The sequence below is a fragment of the Rana temporaria genome, chromosome 2 (assembly GCF_905171775.1).
Source record: "Rana temporaria chromosome 2, aRanTem1.1, whole genome shotgun sequence".
In the NCBI taxonomy this organism is placed as follows: domain Eukaryota; kingdom Metazoa; phylum Chordata; class Amphibia; order Anura; family Ranidae; genus Rana; species Rana temporaria.
This window is the reverse complement of record NC_053490.1, coordinates 226,129,534-226,153,942: the sequence shown is the minus strand read 5'-3', so window position 1 is coordinate 226,153,942 and position 24,409 is coordinate 226,129,534. Positions and strand designations below refer to the sequence as shown.

The 24,409-nt window shown below is 44.2% G+C and overlaps 1 protein-coding gene across 1 annotated transcript in view; it reads left to right on the top strand.

The window, feature by feature from the left end:
- The first annotated feature begins 1,725 nt into the window (after positions 1-1,725).
- The window catches only part of TMEM47 (transmembrane protein 47), a 140,103-nt gene continuing 117,419 nt past the window's right edge, over positions 1,726-24,409 (top strand). The window contains exon 1 of the mRNA XM_040336502.1: positions 1,726-2,312. Coding sequence (XP_040192436.1) covers positions 2,096-2,312 — 217 coding nt within the window. The 5' untranslated portion in view covers positions 1,726-2,095. The remainder of the gene's footprint in view (positions 2,313-24,409) is intronic.

The following is a 24,409-nucleotide window of genomic DNA, read 5'->3' as shown; positions in this document are numbered from 1 at the left end:
TACGGTGGGTCTTCTTTTTTCTCATTGTCGTGCTGCCTCCTGGGAAATGGGGAGCGGTGTCTTCTGGGACCATGTGTGTGTCCCAGGAGATATCCGCCCATTCACGTAGCGCCGTGCGGCTCGCACATATGCAGTAGGGAATCGGGCAGTGAAGCCGTAACGCTTCACTTCCTGATTCCCTCACCGAGGATGGTAGCGGGGCAGCCGAGACCCAAACAAGTGCTCGGCTTCGGCTGCCAACGTCGCGGGCACCCTGGACAGGTAAGAGTCCTTATTAAAATTCAGCAGCTACAGTGTTTGTAGCTGCTGCCTTTTTTTTTTAGCCGGACCTCCATTTTAAGTAGTGCATGTGTAAAGTCCTGTACAAGCAATCAGCAAATCGTACAAAAAATTCAGCTTTCAAAGCGATTGTACAATAATCTGATCATTAGTACATGATTTTGGCCGGCAATCCTGGCCGTGTGTACGCTCCATCGCAGTTTTCCCGAACTGCGGGGAAAAAAAGAGAACATGTTTTATTTTTTCCTGCCTGGGTTCCCGTGGACTTTTTCCCATCGGGAAAACCGGTCGTGTGTATGCTTTCCCGAGGGGAAAAAACATGCATGCTCAGAATCAAGTATGAGACTGGAGCGCACGTTCTGGTAAAACTAGTGTAGGAATAGAAATAGCTCATTCATCACGCTGTAACGAACTGAAAAGTACGAAGACTGAAAAGCGTGAATCGTCTCTCACCAAACTTTTACTAATATGGGGATCAGCAAAAGCAGCCCAAAGGGTGGCGCCGTTTGAATGGAACTTTCCCTTTATAGTCCCGTCGTATGTGGTGTACGTCACCGTGCTTTGGACGGGCGGTATTTGGCCTCAACGTGTGTATGCAAGGCAGGCTTGAGATAAATCTCGTCAGGAAAAAAAAAGTTTTTTTTTTCCTGCCGAGAAAAACGACTTTTTTTTTCCTGCTGAGAAAAACGGTTGTGTGTATGAGGCATTACAGTACAGGCACCCGCCCCCCCCCTCCCAAAAAAAAAAAAAAAACACACACACAGTTACAAAGCACTCCCTAGGGACACATTAAACCCTTTGACCTTTGATCGCCCCTGATGTTAACCCCTTCCTTGCCAGCATAGGTGTGCGCAGCCTACTGCATTAGGGTGTGCACCCCAAAGCTCAATCACTCATGAACGCCACCTGCTGTCACATGTAAGAAGCTCTGATGGTGGGGGACAGTTGATTGGGAGCATAATATGCTACACTCTAAATAAGAGGTTAATGTGTTCCTATAGTTGAACCTAGCCTTTAATATAATGGGGGCATTTACAATGGTCACTGGCACCCCAAACCACCAACCTGGTGCCACTCTTGGATAATGCTATGCACATGGGGGTGTGCCCAGGCACACCCAGCACACCATATGCGCACACCTGCCAGAATATATGTTTTTTATCAGTTGTTTTTTCAGCACGTTTTTGATCCCATTTGAAAAGGGTTTTTTCATTGTTTATTCCAATGAATGAGGATCTTATTAGTGTGACTTCCAGGCAAGGGAAGACTTTGGCGGAGTTGAGCTTTCAGTGAACATTGCACACCCCTATGTAGAAGACTGGCATTGCTAATAAGGTGCCAGGAGGAGTGTTCTTATCACCCCCTCAGTGATTCCTCAGCCGGGTACATCGTCTTTCCATGTCCATGCATGTCATTGTCGCCGTGCTCCCTGGCTGTCTGTGCCTCCTGCCCGTGACGTCAGCAGCTTGGCCGGTGCCCCCTTTGCAGCCAGCAGGAGGAGAGAGGGAGAGAGGCAGCCGAGGAGAAGAAGGCGAAGAAAGGAGAGGAAGGAGGGAGGGAGGGAGTTATGCAAAGACGGAGGTCAGTGGGGAACAGTTGGCTTGTGTCCTGGAGCAGGGTGCAGCAGCAGAAGAAGAAGCAGCAGAGGAAGGAGTCTCTCCAGCCACTTGTTTTCCTCATCCTCCTCCAGCAGGCAGCGGAGACCTACACCCCACCTGACATACACTTACTCAAGTGTCCTGGGAGTTGGAGGTAGACGGCGGCGGCTCGGTGTCCCCTCCATTCATCGTCTAGTAGCTGATCCTGGGAGGGGAGCATGGCTTCTTCTACCAGCGGGATGGAGGAGGTGCGCTCCTCGGTACTTACCCCTCTTAAGCTGGTGGGACTTGTGTGCATCTTCCTGGCCCTGTGTCTGGACATCGGAGCCGTTCTGAGCCCAGCCTGGGTGACGGCGGACAATCAATACTACCTGTCCCTGTGGGAGTCGTGCAAGAAAGTGGGCGAGTGGAAATGTGAGAACACCCTACAGAGCGGTGAGACACTTGTTCCCAAATCCCTGCACCCATTCCTCTCTTCACCTCATCTCCCCTTCACTACATCAGCCCTGCTAGTCACTACTACTGGATGTGTGGGAGCGAGGTGTTTGCAAAGAAATCCCATCACATCAGCAACATTACTCTGCCGCTAGTTAAGGGTCCTACCAAATACAATGTAAAACTGCCTTACTCAACCTTTGTTTACCTTCAGGTCTCAGGGAACCCCTACTAACATGAATACATTGGGGATCAGTGGGAAGAACCCCCCTTACCTTGGTTGTCAGTGGGAAGAATGCATTTTACATTGGTTGGCACTGGGAAGAATGCAGTTTACAAGAATTGGCACTGGGGATAATGCCCTTTACATTGGTGGGCACTGGAAAGAATGCCCTTCACATTGGTGGACACTGGGAAAAATTATACCTTACATCAAGGATGGGGGGGGGGGGAGAATGCCCTTTACATTGGTGGGCACTAGGAAGAATGATACCTTACACTGAGGATCATGGGGAAGAATGCCCTTTACATTGGTTGGCACTGGGAAGAATGCCCTTTACATTGGTGGGCACTAGGAAGAATGATACCTTACACTGAGGATCAGGGGGAAGAATGCCCTTTACATTGGTTGGCACTGGGAAGAATGCCCTTTACATTGGTGGGCACTGGGAAGAATGATACCTTACATCAAGGATCAGGGGGAAAAATGCCCTTTACATTGGTGGGCACTAGGAAGAATGATACCTTACACTGAGGATCAGGGAGAAGAATGCCCTTTACATTGGTTGGCACTGGGAAGAATGCCCTTTACATTGGTGGGCACTGGGAAGAATGATACCTTACATCAAGGATCAGGGGGAAGAATGCATTTTACATTGGTTGGCACTGGGAAGAATGCAGTTTACAAGAATTGGCACTGGGGATAATGCCCTTTACATTGGTGGGCACTGGAAAGAATGCCCTTCACATTGGTGGACACTGGGAAAAATTATACCTTACATCAAGGATGGGGGGGGGGGAGAATGCCCTTTACATTGGTGGGCACTAGGAAGAATGATACCTTACACTGAGGATCATGGGGAAGAATGCCCTTTACATTGGTTGGCACTGGGAAGAATGCCCTTTACATTGGTGGGCACTAGGAAGAATGATACCTTACACTGAGGATCAGGGGGAAGAATGCCCTTTACATTGGTTGGCACTGGGAAGAATGCCCTTTACATTGGTGGGCACTGGGAAGAATGATACCTTACATCAAGGATCAGGGGGAAAAATGCCCTTTACATTGGTGGGCACTAGGAAGAATGATACCTTACACTGAGGATCAGGGAGAAGAATGCCCTTTACATTGGTTGGCACTGGGAAGAATGCCCTTTACATTGGTGGGCACTGGGAAGAATGATACCTTACATCAAGGATCAGGGGGAAGAATGCCCTTTACATTGGTGGGCACTGGGAAGAATGATAGCTTAAACTGAGGATCAGGGGAAGAATGCCTCCTTACATTTGTGATCACTGGAAAGAATGCTCCTTACATTGTAGGTCACTGGGAATACCCCTTACATAAGAATCAGGGGGGAGAATGCCCCCTTACATTGGCGGACATTGGGAAGAATTCCCCTAACCTTAGAGAGCACTGGAAAGAATGTCCCTTGCTTGGAGGTCAGTGGAAAACAAATTCCCCTTACATTGTAGGTCAGTGTAAAGAATGCCCTTTACGTTGTAAGTCTGTGGGAAGAATGCCCCCTACATTGAGAATCAGGGGGAAGAATGCCCCCTTTTATTGTGAATCAGATGGAGAAATGCCCCCTTATATCACAAATGCCCCCCCCTTACATTAATCATCAGTGAGAAGAATGCCCCCTTACACTGGTAGTCAATAGAAATAATGCCCCTTACATTAGGGGTCAGTGGGAAGAATGCATCTTACATTGGTAGCCAGAGGGGACAATAGACTTTCTATTGAGAGTCAGTGTGAAGAGGGTCCCCTTACACTGGTGGAAAGAATGTTTCTTACATTTGTGGTCAGTGGGAAGAATGCTCCTTACATTGATGGTCAGTGGTAAGAATGCTTCTTACATTGGTGGTCAGTGGGAAGAATGCTACTTACATTGGTGGTCAGTGGGAAGAATGCTACTTACATTGGTGGTCAGTGGGAAAAATGCTTCTTACATTGGTGGTCAGTGGAAAGAATGCTACTTACATTGGTGGTCAGTGGGAACAATGCTTCTTACATTGGTGGTCAGTGGAAAGAATGCTACTTACATTGGTGGTCAGTGAGAAGAATGCTTCTTACATTAGTGGTCAGTAGGAATAATTGGTCTCCATACCCTGGTGGACAGTGGGAAGAATACCCCCGTACAATTGTCAGTGAGAAGCATGTTACTCTTACAGACAGCTCAAAAGACCATTGGCAACATTCCAGTGGCTCTGCCAAGTGGCATTGGCACTGAACCCCTGCAGCTACAAAGGTCAATCAGCCATAGCTCAAGGAACCTCTAACAACCTCTAGAGGAACCCTATGGTTTCACAGAACCCTGGTTGAGAATGGCTGTGTAAGAGCACAGTAAGTTTTAGCTGTGTGTTTTGCTTTTAAACTAAGCTTTCTCTTTTGAGCTCTTTCAGATTTGAAGTTTTTATGCATTGAATTAATATGTGGCTCGAATCACTGATGGATATTTAGATTTTTTGAAAAAAAAAATGGATTTCAATAACGACAATAGCATGCACTTATCCACAGCAACATGCCTGTTTTTTTTTTTTAAATCATTCAAAGGAGTCAGCTGATGTATGATTTGGATTGTTGCACATCACTGCTCTTTGCACTATGCTGTTAAAATGTACCTCTCTGGCCTTTTTGTTTTTGATAACCACTTTAAAAAAAGTAACACATAACTGACCGGCAATCTTTTTGCATTGCACTGACAGCAGACAAAGGGTGAAATCGCAATGGTTGCTATGGGTTACTGCACAGCGCAGTTTCTTTGCGCTGCCTTGCTCAGTAAGTGTCTACTTGCCTTTGTGTTGCCGTTGTGATACCAGCTTACTGCTGCTTGTTGTGATACATATCACATTTCCCTACAGCTTGTGCCAAGCCACAGCACCCACTCCCTGTGTATATTGTTATCATGTATGGTTGATCTTGACGTTCTATAACAATTGTCTGCAAATATTACCTCTCCTACCGTTAAGACCCAAAACCTCTTGGTGGACAATAACAGGAGCAGCAATCTGTCTATTACTTTGTGTCGTCAAGTTGGATGTAAATTGATTTAAATGTCTCTTGATGTACAGGAACCTTGTGTGCTGTCATATCTGACAGATACATGTGCAGCTTCAGTTTTTTTTATATTAAATGGCGAGCAGGGAGGTGTATTATCAGATATTTTACTGGGCAGGCACTGTCATTGTTTGTGTATTTACATACTATAAATGTTACACAAGTAAATAATCTGCTGTTATTTTCTTTTGAAATGTAATGTTATGATATGTGTTTATTGTTGCCAAATTCATTGGATACATAATAACTTTAATAAACAACAGAGGGTAAATATATTGCGCTAAGAGGACATAAGTAATAAATTGACCAAAGGTGTTAAATAAATAACTCAAGCTGCAACACCTAACACGTGATATACAAATGTGAAAGACAAAAAAACATAAAAAAGGGTGAATGTGAATAATGCGTGCATTATTCACATGTTGCGTTTTTAGTGCAACCCCTTTTTTATGTTTTTTTGTCTTTCACATAATAACTTTAACCTATGCTTACATTGTAGTTTAGATGAGATGAATCATCATCTAGATAGAGCATATCCCCTGGTGAATTTAATGCTGCACCCAATGTCACTGCATGTGTTTGAAGTCTTTACATGAATACATTTAACTGGAATACTGATGCATATAAATGACAAATCACTGATTTGTATCTCAGCACTGGATTACAGGAAATCTACTTTTACATATGGGGGGGTATAGCAGGCTGGCAGTGCGGTTACCAGCTCAGCATTTTGCTAGGAACGTTTATTTCCCTTCTATAAACTGGCAGTCATTCCCTTTATATTTTGTAACCAAATGCATCATTAGGTTTTACAAGATGCTTTTAATATGCATTATGTTCATTATGTCCAACAAAACCGAGCCGTAATAACATAGTTTTATAACTTGGCTGCGTTCGATGTTACCCCAGCCAAGCCTTATACCACCACATAAACCCCACATGTTGGTTTGCATATTTTTCTCAGCCTGCAGCTGAGTTTGTGTTCCTGTAAATGTGCTCACTCGGTAACTGCAGTTTTGACTTTGCACAAATCAAGAAATATTTTTTTTTTTTATTCTAGATACAGCTTTTTTTTGTTGTTTTTTGGCATCAGCAGTCCGTTGGCTTCTGATTGTGGCTGCTGGATGTGCAAACTTATGAGAGAAAGGCAACTTCAAAAAAAGGTCTCCGTAGCAACCGCAATCCATTATTCCAGCTCAGTGACTTTCTGCTATAATATCCATGGTTTCCAGACAAATTTTCTATATGGCTGAGAGGGGAATGAACTTAAAAAGAAGTATTTGCATTTCTTAGCAGCTGCAATTTTTTTTTTAGCATACTTGTTGGAGTGTCTGTGTGCTCAAGACAGTATAGGAATAAGAGGCCGTGACGAAGCTTGTTGGGAATAATGCAAGGTGGCTCATGCTTATTCTAAGGCTCAATTCATGTCAGCTTTTTTATGGCGGAAAACAAAAGAATGGCAGAACAATAGTCCTTTTTTCGCACAGTTAAGGAAGAATTGAGAACCAGATGTGATTTTTTTTTTTTTTTGGGGGGGTTTCTTTCAATCCACAGGTCTATTTTTTATCATATTGGTGTTCACTTTTGCAGAAGTTTCTGAGCTCCTCTTATAACTTGTGCCTTTCAAGGTCATCACACAAACTAACTAGCAATTTCTTGAGTAAATGAATAATTATGCCTGAACAGGCTCTTTATGTTTGACATCTGTGGCTGTCTGATGGCACATAAAGGCCCGTTGTGGGACTGAGGACCCCCTCCTAACACTGTTTTATTTTAGTGGTATGTGGCGAAAAATACAGTATTATACAAAACTTGTTCAGTGTATCTGTGCAAAGAAAGATTTGGGATAGCTAATCCTGACAAAGACATGCCAAATACTGCCCTTCTCCCTACTATGGTTACCACAGTATATTTCCTTTGCTTGTTTAGCTCCTCATGTGGTAGAATTGAAAGTTTCACATATTTGTTATCTGGATTCCATTCAAGTCCTTGCACGGTAATTGAAGCCTTGTGAGCTGCGTTTTAAGTAACTTGTTTTCTTTTTCATTTGGGCTTGGGAATAATGTCCTAACTCAGTTATGTGAAGTTGGATTCCTGTGGCTGTACTTGGCAAAAAAAGTTGATAGTCCTGGATTCTAGTAAGAATACCACAATCTCTGTCTTGCCATGCTTATTATTTTAAAATTATATATATACAGGCATACCCCACTTTTAAGTACACAATGGGACCAGAACATGTACCGTATTTACCGGGGTATAGCGCGCTCCCGCGTATAGCGCGCACCCCTAAACTTGACCCGGATTCCTGTGAAAAAAAGATTTTTTGTACTTACAGTTTTGGTGTCTTCCGCGGCGTCCATCGGCGGCCTCGTCGGGTCCGGCGTCCATCTTGAATACTGTGCCGACACATACCGAGCGCAGTACACTCGTGTATCATCGGGCAGGCTCGGCTACTCTCGTGGTGACGTCCTGTATGTCCAGCACGTCAGTGCGAGAGGCGCCGGAACTGCCCGAAGATACACGAGTGTACTGCGCTCGGTATATGCCGGCGCAGTATTCAAATTCAGCGCGGGAAAGCGGGTATCGGCGTATACCGCGCACCCACGATTTTGCCCTGATTTTCAGTGCAAAATAGTGCGCGGTATACGCCGATAAATACGGTATGTAAAATGAAAATGTACTTAAAGTGAAACAATACCTTTTTTCCCTTCTAGTGTGTAGTGGGGGGTCAGGGGCTGTAGTAGGGGTGTCAGAAGCTGTAGTTGAGGTCCCAGGGGCTGTAGTGGGGGTGTCAGGGGCACACTGGAACAGGGCGGGCTATGCTCTCGGAGCTTCAGCTCCTTCTACTGTGGCTGCAAAATGTCTGCACAGTACTTGTAAGGCACTTTACATACACTCACGGGTATGTCCTTACTCGCGAGTGTATGTAAAGTCAGTGTACTTAAAGCTGGGTATGCCTGTATACAGTATACTGTATATACACTCACCAGCCTCTTTATTAGGTACACCTGTTTAATTGCTCGGTAACACAAATTACTAATCAGCCAATCACATGGCAGCAACTCAATGCATTTAGGCATCTAAACGTGGTGAAGACGACTTACTGAAGTTCAAACCGAGCATCAGAATGGGGAAGAAAGAGGATTTAAGTAACTTTGAACGTGGCATGATTTCTGGTGCAAGACAGGATGGTCTGAGTATTTCAAAAACTGCTGATCTACTGGGATTTTCACCCACAACCATCTCTAGGGTTTACATTGAATGGTCTGAAAAAATATCCATCGAGCCACAATTGCGTGGAAGAAAATGCCTTGTTGATGTCAGGGGTCAGAGGAGAATGGGCAGACTAGTTGATAGATAGAAAGGCAACAGTAACTCAAATAACCACTCGTTACAACCAAGGTATGCAGAATGCCATCTATGAATACACAACACATTGAACCCTGAAGCAGATGGGCTATAACAGAAGACCGTACCATAATATATACTCATTGATATAATCTTTGTTTTTTTATTAGCCTCAACTATTAATAAAACTTCCTGATTATCTTACCGTTCTCCTGAATCTAACTGTATTTCCTGCTCTGGTCCAACAACGTTTTTCAGCCTATCAAATGGTTGATGGCCACAGAATTGTTGGTACCCAGAAAAAGCAGCATTTATTTATACTGGTTACATCAGAGGCCTTCATCATTGTGCATGCTTTGCCCATCTGGCTCCTCCGCTTCTACTTCCTCCACTCTGGTTTTAGGGAAGTGGAGTCAAGGGTGACGATGTCAGTTCCCATTCTGACATCGGTGCAGAAGAGAAAGCTCCGCTTGCCACTCTTTGGGTAGAAGACAGATACCAAGGCTTGGTGGCCAATTGACAGAGAGTAAGCATAAAAAAGGTACTTTCGCCCAGGTTCACACTGAGCTGTGGGAATGAAGCCGTGCGAGTTCAGCTGAACTTGCGCAATTGGCGACAGAAGTGCAGGCCACAAAAAATGCTTCAAGATGGAAAAGTGGTGGTACTGTAGTAGAGATCCAATTACTAGATCTGTCCTTGGTAGTGTGAGTCTGGAAGCCATCTCCTTGGACAACTTTACTCGATCTACTAAGGCAGAATGCAAGAGTGACACAAAGGGACTAACAGACCCAATATAGCTATAAGTGCTTGTTTACATGAGTGGCACTCTCTACCGCCCCACTGAAATGTGATCCATGGGGGACAGGGTGGATTCAATTTAAATCAAGTCGGTTTAAATCACGATTTAAATCATGATTTAAATCACTAGTGAAAAGGCTTGATTTAAATCAACTCGATTTGAATCATAATTTTTAAAGGGCAACTGTCATCTGATTCCTGCAGCAGATCCTCCTCTGACATGCTGTTGACTAACCGACAGTACACTTCACTTTAATGGGATGGCTGGTGATGCAGCAGTGACACAACAAGGTGAGGGATGTGACAGCAGCAGGTGAATGGATGCCCGCTAACAGGCGCTGCCATGATGGATCTAAAATGACAGGTGTTCTTCCACTATATCTTGCTGGTAGTTAGGATCTTTAATGTTTGCAAACAAAAAAAACTAAACTAAAGTTTCCTATTTAGAACAATAAGCTGTCAGGTTAGTAAAACAGCAATATCAGAACCGGTTCAATCATACAGTTTGTAGTGTACATAGATTTGAAAAACAATGAGATAAAGGAATATTCCTGAACTTTGTTTTATCTCATGATTACTGTGAATTTGTGTAAATGCATCAATGCAGTGCATGTTATCTCAGCTTGCAGCGCTTGGATTCATTCAGTTTACAAAATGTAAATATTGCAGAATATACCGCCTCATGCTACATAACTAAGCTCCATTTCATGCTGAATAAACTAAATTATTAATGTATTTGAAATAGAAAACTCCAAAAGCATTTTACTAAAATATGATAAAAAAAATAAAAAAAAATTGAAATCCTTGATTTATATCCACCCTGATGGGGGATCACTTTTCAGGAGGTGGTAGCGCAGCAGCTGTCAGGCATTCAAGGGTGACACTGCTGCCATATGAATGCCTGATTTATTGAATTTTTTTCGGCCAAACAGAGATTTTCTATTAAAATACTGTGCTGGTCACATTGGGCAGGCCGTACTGACGCCAAACATACATGACCCACTCAAGTAAATGAAGCCACGCCACAATCGCAAGACAAACACTTGGCTTGTGGTTGTCGTGCAGCTTAATTTGATTAAATGCTATTTGTTTGGCGACAGTACTTTCTGCCAAACGTGACCTGTTGTATAAATTATGCAGCAACGCAACCGTGGCAGTGTGTACTAACATGGACGCTGGTCATGTTAACTTGCAGCTTGGCAGTCAGGGGATGGTAAAACAGCTGCTCAACCACCTGTTTTTTACCAGTCCCTGGCTGCCTGTGTAATTGAGGCCTAAAGAGGACCAAATAACAACACATACCACATAACATATTAATCTAATAAAACATGTACGGTAATGGTTTTATTATGTGTTATTATGCACCTTATGATGCGAATCAGCCCTTTAAACCTTGGTCATGTTTTTATTGCTGTATGCCTTACTGTCCTTGATCCCTTCATTTCTTGTCCTGGTCTCCGAAACAAACAGTGGAGGTGTAGACAACAATAAAAATCTGAAAACAGTTCTCATTATTCTATACTCTATTTAAAAATAAACATAAAAGTCTTAGGCCCCTTTCACACGATCGGACCGTTTGGGTCCACCTGTCAGTTTTGACGGCGGACCTGCAGTCCTATGGAGCGTCAGATGTCAGCGAAGACATGTCCGCTGACATCCGACTCGATCCGTTCTGCCAAAATCGGACGGATGGCTATACGTCCCCATCCGTCCATGACGGATCGGATCGGGTGAGATCTGATGAAAACGGACATGCTGTCCGTTTTCATCAGATCTCCCCATAGAGACAGCGGCGCTGCACAATCCCCTCCCTGTTCAGTGAGCAGAGAGGGACTTGTCATCCACCGGCTCAGCGGAGATCAGCGGAGAGATCTCCTGCTGAGCCGGCGGGAGCTGGCGGACTCCGTAGCGATGGAGTGTGCCTGTGTGGAAGAGGCCTTAGAGCCGGTATTCTATCAGTATGGGTCCCCCCATCAGATAGTGCCCGGGTTGAACTGCGCATGAGCAATTGGAGATCACGGAAATCTCTGAGACTTAACATCTGTTCCGTCAGCTGTTCTTGGAGCATGCGCAGTTAACAGGCCGCTCGCTCCCGATGCTTATCAATTATGCTCGCTGTATCAGATGGGGGACCCATCTCGATAGAACAGCGCTGGCCGAAGTCACAGCAATTCAGCAAGGTGGTGGATGGTTTTTAAAAAGGGGCGGGTGTATTATTGAGCAGAGATTTTTTACAGGATGGACATCTCGATAGAACAGCGCTGGCCGCGCTCACAGCAATACAGCAAGGGGCAGATGGTTAAAAATTCACTGTTCAATAATACACCCGCCCCTTGCTGTATTGCTGTGAGCGTGGCCAGCGCTGTTCTATCGAGATGGGTCCCCCATCTGATAGAGTGAGCACCGTCGATAAGCATCGGGAGCGAGCGTCGTAACTACGCATGCTCCAACTACAGCTGTCGGAACAGATGTTCAGTCTCGGAGATTTCCGTGATCTCAGACTGCGCAAGCGCAGTCCAACCATGATAGGGGACCCAGAATGATAGGACAGCGGTTCACACTGGGGCAGCACGACTTGCCGAGCGACTCGCCCTAAAGTCGTCCCAAAGTAGTACAGGAACCTTTTTCTAAGTCTGAGCGACTTGAGTCGCTCCTATTAGAACGGTTCCATTGTACAGAACGGAGTGCGACTTGTCAGGCGGCTAAGTCGCCTAACGAGTCGCGCCTGTGTGAACCGGCTCTTATTGGATCTGGGTTTTAATACAGTTTGCTAGCATGTATCCCTTTTCTATAATGAGACAAGCTTGTCACAGAATGTACTGTATGTATGGTGGAGAACCCATCTATACATCAGATTTCTGCTAAAGTTGCTACAACACTTCGGAATAGAGCTTTTAGATCCTAGCGGTACACCCTATGGAATGTTGAGCTGGTGGAACATGGTCTATTATTTTAAGATTTTCAACAAATTAAACCTTTTTAGTAGACTTCTTTTTTAATTGCTAATTGTTTTTTGTCACTGCCCTTACAGTCGTTCAGAAAAACAAAAATAAAGTAAAGCTAACATTAGATCTGGCTGCCTGCCAGTTTGAACGAAGAAAAAGGAGGGGGTCGAGCAAGGCGCGGAGTTCTTTTTTTAAGTATTCTCATGTGATACTTGTTATTGACATAGGACCAAGGCAGGAGAGTTAACATGCAGCTGAGAAATTATTTAATCTCTTATTTTTTCATACACTCCCAATGGTCATTGTTTTCTTATTCTGTTTGGATTGTTTTAACCATTGTATGCCTAGTTAAAGATAGGAAGAACCACTGGAAACCAAACCATATGCATTATGGTTTACAGAATTAGCAGTTCTGTAATATTATTTTATTAGAGCAGAATGATTTAGTAAATTTGTGCAAGGAAACATAATATTGTGAAAAGCACAATAATCCAAATGCATGCTTAACTGAATCTGGTGGTTATGGCCTACAGGGATCTGCATAATTCTTTGGTTGAAGTCTTGCTGCTGTTGACCACACATGTGCAGTCAATCCCCATAGTCTATGTGGATTGAATGGGCAGTGGCAAGATATTATCTGGAGGTTGTGAAGAATGATGCTGACCTTGGCTGTTGGTTTCGAGTAACAATGTATCAGGGGCAGGAGAGGATAGGTTGAATTTGTTAAGGCGGTAGGCACAAAAGGTTACTGTACTTTTTCTAAAAGTACAGTTATCCCTAAAGTAGTTGTTAGTACATATATATATATATATATATATATATATATATATATATATATATACACACACATTTAAAAAACACAGCATTGTGCTTTATAAATGTGATCTGGTCTTTGTTGTCTTTGGGACTCAGAGAGTAATCCATGGGGCCTAGCCGGCCATAAATCATTGCCCAATTTTTATGAATGTGGTAGGCCACAATGCATATTGTAGTGGTGCACAACGAAGTGGGGATAGTGATACCCATTCTCCATTATAAAGCATCCCCTTAGCATACAAAACATAGCAGACTTGTCCAAAGTGAAGTGTAAAATATTTATTAGGCTATGTCTGTGATACCATAGCACGTACATTGAGTGGGAATTGTGAGAGAGGGCAGAAAATTATGAGGTAACCTCACCTGTAAATTTGCATCCTTGAAAATAAATATTCACTGATTGGTAGAAAATTGCCTTATTTTCTTTATCTCTCCAAGACATTTTGTATCTGGTTACCCCTGTTTTTTATTGCGTAATTTCTGAGGTTATATTGATACATTTTCTCTTTTTTTCATTGTGTCTGTTTTTCTTTTTCAATTTATATACAGGGAGTGCAGAATTATTAGGCAAGTTGTATTTTTGAGGATTAATTTTATTATTGAACAACAACCATGTTCTCAATGAACCCAAAAAACTCATTAATATCAAAGCTGAATATTTTTGGAAGTAGTTTTTAGTTTTTTTTTAGTTTTAGCTATTTTAGGGGGATATCTGTGTGTGCAGGTGACTATTACTGTGCATAATTATTAGGCAACTTAACAAAAAGAAAAAATATACCCATTTCAATTATTTATTTTTACCAGTGAAACCAATATAACATCTCAACATTCACAAATATACATTTCTGACATTCAAAAACAAAACAAAAACAAATCAGTGACCAATATAGCCACCTTTCTTTGCAAGGACATTTAAAAGCCTGCCATCCATGGATTCTGTCAGTGTTTTGATCTGTTCACCATCAACATTGCGTGCAGCAGCAACCACAGCCTCCCAGACACTGTTCAGAGAGGTGTACTGTTTTCCCTCCTTGTAAATCTCACATTTGATGATGCACCACAGGTTCTCAATGGGGTTCAGATCAGGTGAACAAGGAGGCCATGTCATTAGTTTTTCTTCTTTTATACCCTTTCTTGCCAGTCACGCTGTGGAGTACTTGGACGCGTGTGATGGAGCATTGTCCTGCATGAAAATCATGTTTTTCTTGAAGGATGCAGACTTCTTCCTGTACCACTGCTTGAAGAAGGTGTCTTCCAGAAACTGGCAGTAGGACTGGGAGTTGAGCTTGACTCCATCCTCAACCCGAAAAGGCCCCACAAGCTCATCTTTGATGATACCAGCCCAAACCAGTACTCCACCTCCACCTTGCTGGCGTCTGAGTCGGACTGGAGCTCTCTGCCCTTTACCAATCCAGCCACGGGCCCATCCATCTGGCCCATCAAGACTCACTCTCATTTCAGCAGTCCATAAAACCTTAGAAAAATCAGTCTTGAGATATTTCTTGGCCCAGTCTTGACATTTCAGCTTGTGTGTCTTGTTCAGTGGTGGTCGTCTTTCAGCCTTTCTTACCTTGGCCATGTCTCTGAGTATTGCACACCTTGTGCTTTTGGGCACTCCAGTGATGTTGCAGCTCTGAAATATGGCCAAACTGGTGGCAAGTGGCATCTTGGCAGCTGCACACTTGACTTTTCTCAGTTCATGGGCAGTTATTTTGCACCTTGGTTTTTCCACACGCTTCTTGCGACCCTGTTGACTATTTTGAATGAAACGCTTGATTGTTCGATGATCACGCTTCAGAAGCTTTGCAATTTTAAGAGTGCTGCATCCCTCTGCAAGATATCTCACTATTTTTGACTTTTCTGAGCCTGTCAAGTCCTTCTTTTGACCCATTTTGCCAAAGGAAAGGAAGTTGACTAATAATTATGCACACCTGATATAGGGTGTTGATGTCATTAGACCACACCCCTTCTCATTACAGAGATGCACATCACCTAATATGCTTAATTGGTAGTAGGCTTTCGAGCCTATACAGCTTGGAGTAAGACAACATGCATAAAGAGGATGATGTGGTCAAAATACTCATTTGCCTAATAATTCTGCACTCCCTGTATGTGTTTCTTTCTCTTTGCCTTTTTCATTTTGTTGTTCTATTTGTTCATATTTGTTTTAATTATTTATTCTATTATATATTTTTATGACTTATTCACTTTCTTCTGTGTTCATAGGTTAGCTTTTTTCAGTTTTACTTATTATGCTTTGTTACTACATAAGGCTGGATTCACACCTATGCATTTTTTGTGCTTTTTGCATTCTGCAGATTTAGACTACAGTCCATTTACCATGGTTTCCTATGGAACACGTTCTATAGTGCAAATCTGCAAAATGCAAAAAGCACTAAAAATGCCTAGGTGTCAATCCAGCCTAAACGTGTGAGAAGTGGGCACAAGTTAGATGTCAGAGAAATATGCCTTACTATTTTTTTAAGGCAACCATGCTCATGTTTCATTATCTGGTCATTTAAAATCCTTGAAATAAGATTGCCAAGAGATATTGTTTTCTGGGTGATCAGCAGTTTCTCGGATTCCCAGCACAGTTGTGATAGCATTTTAAGGTAGACTCAGACAACCCCCTCTGACCTGTTATTGTGATTTAAACAAAAGCAGCTACTTTAAATTGCTATGTGGGAATTCAGGCGCAGGTGAAGAGAATTTTTACGTTAGACTTAAAAAAAAAAGTGAATGAATGGATGCATTATGCATACTGTAGTCATTATGCATTTAGATTTCTGCAAAAGGTAAATTGACATATATTAGTGCTGATTCGATCAAATTCTTCATGGCACATGAATTTGTTTAAGCTGAACTCAACACAGATACAATACATAAGTGTGGACTGTTTAACTGTTACAGGATTTGGATTTCTGTTTGGTGAGTCTTATGATCCAGGCACACCACCAATCACCATATCCAGATCTCATTTCTCCACTACAGCTTACTGATTGGATAATAAAGCTGCAGCACATTTTCTGAGCCATCTCATAAACAGCTTATTTCTGTTTTTAGCATTTCACTATCAACACATGTCAAAACCTGATTGTGCTTGGCTCTTACCATCTTCCATTGTGAATGCAGCTGTGTAGGAGACTCTAAAGCACTGTACACACGGCCCAGAATCTCGCCAGGAAAAACGTTGTTTTTCCTGACGAGATTCTTGGCAAGAATCTCTTGCCGGCCGAGTGTACAGACACTCCATTCAAAAGAACCACCGTTCTTTTGAATGGCACGAATGCGGTGACGTCATCGACTACGATGAGCATGCGCATGTCACATTCAATGCCTTTGCCGCCATCTTGCTGCACCCTGCCTATGCCTAGGAAGCTACCGCGCATGCGTCAAAGGCATTTTGAGCATGCGCAGGTTTCCTCGGCGACAGGTAAGTATACACACTCTCGGGTTTCTTGGCAGGAAAATAGAGAGCAGGTTCTCTATTTTTCTCATCGAGATTTTGGGCAGTTTTCTTGACGAGAAACCTGAAAGCCTCGTACACATGCACAGTGTACTCGGCAAGAAAGCTCTGCCAGCAGTTTTCTTGCTGGTTCTTGCTGAGAAAACCATGCGTGTGTACGAGGCTTTAGGCCGGGTTCACACTTGTCCGACAAACGCTCCGACATTGGGAGCTCATGTCGCATGACGTGTGTGTAACGAGACCTTTGCTCGCTTCCGCTCTCCCGACACTCCTCTGCTACTATTGTGTCAGCTTGCAGATCGCAACGTCTGATGGTTCGGTCATCCAAGGCTCCGGGATCCGAACTACAGCTATGTGCCGTTCGGGATCCATAAGAACAAAACACCAGGCAGGCTGTATGTAAGTTCAAACAGGAAGACCTTTATTGGAAGTACACAACACACTTTTAAACAGAATTTGGAACATCCCGCCCCCAACAATCGCTTTCCTATTGGTCAATTGTAAAGTACATCAAGTTCTCCTTCAGGTCCTCATAACCATGCAAATGAGGACTTGAACATGAGTCAGCCGGGATTGGTCCAATAGCTTGAATGGAGGGACTGTTATGTGTATTGAGACAGAAGCCCCAGGGGGCAATCAATGTACACAATAGCCAGACACAGAACAATGGAGCCGTCTGGCCTTAAGACAGAGCAGAAGACCCCCCACTGTGTAACAGATTTCAAAGAGATACCCTTCAGCATTCCAAGGTCCATGACATTACTTCCCCTGGGAAATAGTCCAACAGCCACAGTGGGACCCCGAACGGGTCAACTCGAGGATGTTGGGTGTGAAAATCAATGTTTCCCTATGAGAGCCATCTTAACTGGTCCGACACAAGTCGGTCCAACTTTGAAAATGCTCCCTGTACTACTTTGGTCCGACTTTGATGCTACTTCAGCCCATTGAATATCATTGAAGTCGGACCAAAGTAGGATCCTTGTCCTTACCATTCGACTTTTCACATCCGACATTGTGATTACAGCAGCAGTAAAAGGGATTTATTTCACACTGGGATTGTTTTGATTGGTCAAAGGACAAGTCAGACTATCACAAAGTTGGATCAAAGTAGTATTCTGTTCATTCAAGTCTGATAGATGTAGGACCAATGTAGGAGCGATGTAGGACTGATGTCGCAGAGCAAAGTAGGATGAAAGTCATATGACTGTCGTGTAGTATCAGTGTGAACCCAGCCAAAAGCCTTGTACACGCAATCAGATTTTTCCATGGGAATTGTGTGATGACAGGCTGACCATTTGAATGCTCCATCAGACAATTGTCGGACTTTCTGCGGACAAATGTTGGATAGCATGCTTTCAAATTTTCCACAAACAATTGTCTGTTGTCGGATTTTCCAAGCGTGTGTACACAAGTCCATCGGACAAAATTCCAAAGTAGAATGCGCATGCTCGAAATCAATGCTCACCAAACATGACATTAGCAGAAGGTGCCCTAAGACGCTAAAGAGCTGAAAAAAAACATGTAGTTTTGTGTTTGTTGGCCGACAATTGTGTGCCATTTGTATGCAAGACAAATTCCTGGCCAACGCCTTTCGGACAAAAGTCCTGCACTTTGTCTGCAGAAAATCTGATCGTGTATACGAGGCTAAAGGCCAGGTTCATGCATGTGCAGCCACGGGCTCGTGCCTGGGGTCCAGTGCGTTCCTGTACACTGGTTGAAGTCCGAATTTTAGCCTGAATTCACACCTGAACAGGACCCAAAGATGCACCAGACCCCCTTTCAATCCGGATAACAGCCGCCCCGTAGCTCTGTGAACTATCTCCAATGAGAGCCGGTCACACTCTCCTGTCATGAGAATTGGATGTGGATGTGCATCTGATTCGCATATGTGTGTGAACTCAGCCTAATACCCTGTACACACGATCGGTTCATCCGATGAAAACGATCTGATGGATTTTTTCATCAGTTATCCGATGAAGCTGACTTTCATCAGTCTTGCCCACACACCATCAGTTAAAAAAACGATCGTGTCAGAACGTGGTGACGTAAAACAGAACGACGTGCTGAGAAAAATGAAGTTCAATGCTTCCGAGCATGCGTCGACTTGATTCTGAGCATGCGTTGATTTTTAACCGATGGATTTCCCCACAGACGATCGTTTTTTTTCTATCGTTTTTTTAACCATCAGATCATGTTAAAACAGGTTCTAAGTTTTTTCACCAATGGGAAAAAAAACAATGGGGCCCACACACGATCGGTTCGTCTGATGAAAACGGTCCATTTTCATCAGACGAAACGATCGTGTGTACGCGGCATCAGAGTCCCATATCAAGTTTAATTACATTTAATCGCTGTTAATTAATAGATAACCGTTGGAGTTTAGGTCTATTTTTTTTAATCGTCCTAAAAAAACATCAGTTTTGGTTGTAAAGTTGGAAATAACCATAAAATAACGATTTTGCAACCCAACAATTCATCAGTGAAAACCTCATTTATCATTTTTTGCATCCATAAGGCAACAGAAATGCCTTCTATTCCAAGTGGGAAACTGCTATATTTCACCTATGAAAGTCAGAAGAGAAATGCAGTAAATTTCCAAAAGCCTCAGATTAATTAATCACATAGTCACAAGCAAGTGTGTGATCATAGAGCAGCAACAAAACCCTGTAGCCTGTGGCAACTCTGTGTTTTCCATTTGTAACACTTTACACTGACAGGTTTGTAAAATATCTTCACCCTGCCAAGGCAGTAGTTGGAGGACAGAACCGGGCTGTTTTTTTCTGAGAAGTGGCTAAGGCAATTAAAGATACCATGATGCTAGAGCATTCATTTCAATACTAATCTCCCAAAACATTTGTATGTGCATTTAGCTTGTGCTTGTTATTTACTTGTAAACGCCTCCCTTGTTCTGTTAACTTGGATGTGGTTTTAGGAGCTTCAGCAGACTGAGGCCTCGTACCAGGGGCGGACTGATCATTGAAGCTCTCGGGCACTGCCCGAGGGCCCCATGCCACTAGGGGGCCCCATCAGGGTTGCCAGGTTCAATAAAACCAGGGACAGTGTGTAAAAATCTGTGTTTTTTATTACATCTGTCCCTGATATGTCTGAAACCGACATGCTTTTGATGTGAAAATCCAGAGATTTTAGCTGCCCTGCCTCCTGGTGTGGTGGCCATCTGTAAGCCCCATAATCTCCTATTGCCCGGGGGGCCCCATGAGTTGGCAGTCCGCCCCTGCCTCGTACACACGATCGAGGAACTCGTCGTAAATGAAACATCGTTTTCCTCGACGAGTTCCTTGTCAGGCTTGTCGAGAATCTTGACAAGCTTTCTTTGCATACACACTGTCAAGACAAAATCTTGTTGTTCTCAAATGCGGTGACGTACAACATGTACGACGGCACTATAAAGGGGAAGTTTGATTCCACTGGCACAACCCTTGGGGCTGCTTTTGCTAATCTCATGTTACTGCGTGTTAAGTACAAGTTTGGTGAGAGAAGATTCACACTTTTCAGTCTGTTACAGTGTGACGAATGTGCTATCTCCATTACAAACCCTTCTTTTACCGAAGGCACGCTCCCGTCTCATACTTTATTCTGAGCATGCTCGGGTTTCTAAGCATACACACGATCGTGTTTCTCGTCGAAAAACCAGCCCGATGAGAGACACAACAAGGAAATTGAAACTCCCGTTGAGGAAAAAGAGAACTTGTTCTCTTTTTTTCTCATCGAGATCCACGACAGTTTTCTCGACGAAAAACATACACACGACCGTTTTCCTCTGCAAAAAAGCTCTGCCACCAAGTTTCTTGATGGATTCTGTCGAGGAAAACGGTCCTGTGTACGAGGCCCCAATACTGTCACTCAGGTGACCCTCTATAGGTGACACCTTTGTATCACCCCCACAGTCACATTAACCCTTTCCCTGTCCAAAAAATGTTTTTTAAAATGTTGTTTATTACATTTATATTATCAGTAAAACAATACAATGACATTTATTTTAGTGCACACAAACACAAACTGATGTAATCCTTACATCAACTGCAGTGAAAGATTATGCTGAGAGGGACATAGAAGCTGAGCGAGAACAGACAATTAATTAGACACTCCTAGTAAAGGAGAGGGCTATGGTGTGGAGGGAGAACTGTGCCAGGGAATCAACTCTTTTTGGAGTGATCAAATTCTTAAAAAAAAAATATTAAAAGTGAATAAAAATAGTTTATGGAAGATAATATTCTGTAAGTATTTAAAATACTTGATTTTCCTGCAGAAAAAGACAATCTTTTCCATCTCTCCCTTCCACTCCCTCTAACATAGGGGTCTCAAAGTGGTGGCACTCCAGCTGTTGTGAAACTACAAGTACCATAAAGCATGGCAAGGCTGACGGTTATAAGAATCAGAGGCGTTGCTAGGGGGGTGCGGGCCGCACCGGGTGACACCCACTAGAGGGGTGACACCATCCCGATTTAAAAAAAAAACATTTTTTTTTAGCTGACATGTGTGGGGGGGGGGGGGGCGGCCGCGGGGGGTTTGCACTGAGGGGGGGGATTTGCACTGAGGGGGGGTTGCACAAAGGGGGGGGTGTCTGCACTGAGGGGGTGTCTGCACTGAAGGGGGTCTGTGTAACATGCAGGGGTCCAGAGGTGCAGGTGGCTGTGTAATGTAAAAGGGGTGCAGTGATGCAGGGTGCTGTGTAATGTAAAAGGGTCCAGAGGTGCAGGGGGCTATGAGATGTAAAGGGGGCCATTGATGCAGGGTGCTGTGTAATGTAAAGGGGTCCAGTGATGCAGGGTGCTGTTTAATGTAAAGGGGTCCAGAGGTGCAGGGTGCTGTGTAATGTAAAAGGGTCCAGAGGTGCAGGGTGCTGTGTAATGTAAAGGGGTGCAGAGGGCTGTGTAGTGTAAAAGGGTCCAGAGGTGCAGGGGGCTATGTGATGTAAAGGGGTGCAGAGGGCTGTGTAGTGTAAAAGGGTCCAGAGGTGCAGGGGGCTATGAGATGTAAAGGGGTCCAGTGATGCAGGGTGCTGTGTAATGTAAAGGGGTGCAGTGATGCAGGGTACTGTGTAAATTTAAAGGGGTCCAGTGATGCAGGGGGCTGTGTAATGTAAAGAGGTCCAGAGGTGCAGGGGGCTATGTGATGTAAAGGGTTCCAGTGGTGCAGAGGGTTGTGTAATGTAAAGAGGTCCAGAGGTGCAGGGTGCTGTGTAATGTAAAGGGGTCCAGTGATGCAGGGGGCTGTGTAAATTTAAAGGGGTCCAGTGATTCAGGGGGCTGTGTAATGTAAAGAGGTCCAGAGGTGCAGGGGGCTATGTGATGTAAAGGGGTCCAGTGGTGCAGAAGGCTGTGTAATGTAAAGAGGTCCAGAGGTGCAGGGTGCTGTGTAATGTAAAGGGGTCCAGTGATGCAGGGGGCTGTGTAATGTAAAGGGGTCCAGAGGTGCAGGGTGCTGTGCAATGTAAAGTGGTCCAGAGGTGCAGTTGTGGAGAGGGGTACACAGTAGTAACAAAAAGATATTGAACGATGCAGAGGTATGCAGGGGGCATAGTGGGGTGTTTTTACATTTTAATGTGTGGGGGGGTGCCAGACATTGGATCCGCCCAGGGGGCCAAATGCTCTAGGTACGCCCCTGGCCTATAGTCTCCTGAGATGTGAATTCCGGTTCTGGAGAAAGAGAGGTGGGGGAGGGGACAATGAAAAATGGAGAGAAAGAAGAAGGGATAGAACGCACAAGAAAGATGGATAGGGAGAGAGAGAAAATGGGAAGAAAGGAGAACAGAGAGAAAACAGTAGGGTAAAAAATATTTGAAAAATGTTATTGGGGGGGGGGGGTGACACCATATTTTACCGCACCAGGTGACACCAACCCTAGTGACGCCACTGATAAGAATGACTCCCACAGACAGAGGTATGATGGGACTTGTAGTTTTCACAGCAGCTGGAGGGCCACCAGTCTGAGACCCCTGATTGAGTCTAACTCATGCTACCAGGTGTTAAAGCAGAGCTCCACCCAAAAGGGGAAGCTCCACTTGTCTGTCTCTTCCCCCTCCCTTCTGCGGCCACATTTGACACCTTTTGGGGGGGAGCAGGTACCTGGTTTTGACAGTTCGCCCCCCTCCTTCCCCCAAAGCCAGCCCATTCAAGCTTTGCGTTTGTGCTGTAGGAAACCAGCGATGAAGCCACAAGGCTTCGCTGCCTGTTTCCCATAGTCAAGATGGTGGAGCGAGCACTCGATAGCTGATTCAAAAATCGGTTTGGGTGAGGCCACCGCTGGATTCATGTACAGATAAGTGCCCTAATATTGAAAGTTAACAGCTACAGTATTTGTACAAAGGAAAAGACTGAGCGCACCGACCCCTAGTGCAACCCCTGAAGTAGGAGACCATGCACTCTGAAATGTGTTGTCATAGCAACCTTTAGCGTCTCTCATCAGCTATTCCAGCTTGTGTAACAGGTGCCTGTGCAGTCAGGCTGAATTCCCCTAAAACTGGAGGACCTCTGCTGTGAGCGGGTGGCTCATGTGCAGCCTGTTGGTGGCTGTACACCATCCCGCTGGGACTATCCATCACCCGTTCACCCTGGATCCTACCTGGTGCCCTGCACGCCAGAGCGATACTACAGCCTAACACAGACGCTTTTGTTTATACAGTAGAACACAATGGCGGTTATTTACTAAAAGCAAATCCACTTTGCACTGAAAGTTCACTTGGAAGTGCAGTCGCTGTAGATCTGAGGGGGACATGCAAGGCAAATAAAGAACAGCATTTTATCTTGCACGTGATTGGATGATGAAATCAGCAGAGCTTCCCCTCATTTCAGATCTACCCCTCAGATCTACAGCGAATGCACTTGTAGTGCAAAGTGGATTTGCCTTTAGTAAATCAACCCCAATGCAAGTGTTTAGTGTAATTTGTTACTTTTTATCTCTATCTATTAAACAGTGTTGCACTAGGGGCCGGTGCGTTCTGTCTTTTCTTTTGTATTTTGCAGCTGTCAGTTTTCCGTTGGTTGATGGAGCAGCAAAGCACAGTGCACATCACACTGAGTTAACCCCTTTCCTTAGTGAACTGAATAGATTTAAAGCGGGGGTTCACCCTATAAACCCAAAAAAAAAAAAATGTTTTTCTTCTACCATAAAATCAGGCATTGTAGCGCGAGCTACAGTATGCCTGTCCCGATTTTTTTATCCCCGTACTCACCGTGTACTCGTACATCGAAGATACCGACTCCCCTCGGGGAATGGGCATGCCTATGGAGACGGAGGATGATTGACGGCCGGCTCTGGCGCGTCACGCTTCTCCGGAAATAGCCGAAATAGGCTTGGCTCTTCACGGCGCCTGTGCATAGCCTGTGCGCAGGCGCCGTGAAGAGCCGAGACCTACTCCGGCTGTCTTAGGGGAGAGTGACGTGCCAGGGCCGGCCGTCAATCATCCTCCCTCTCCATAGGCACG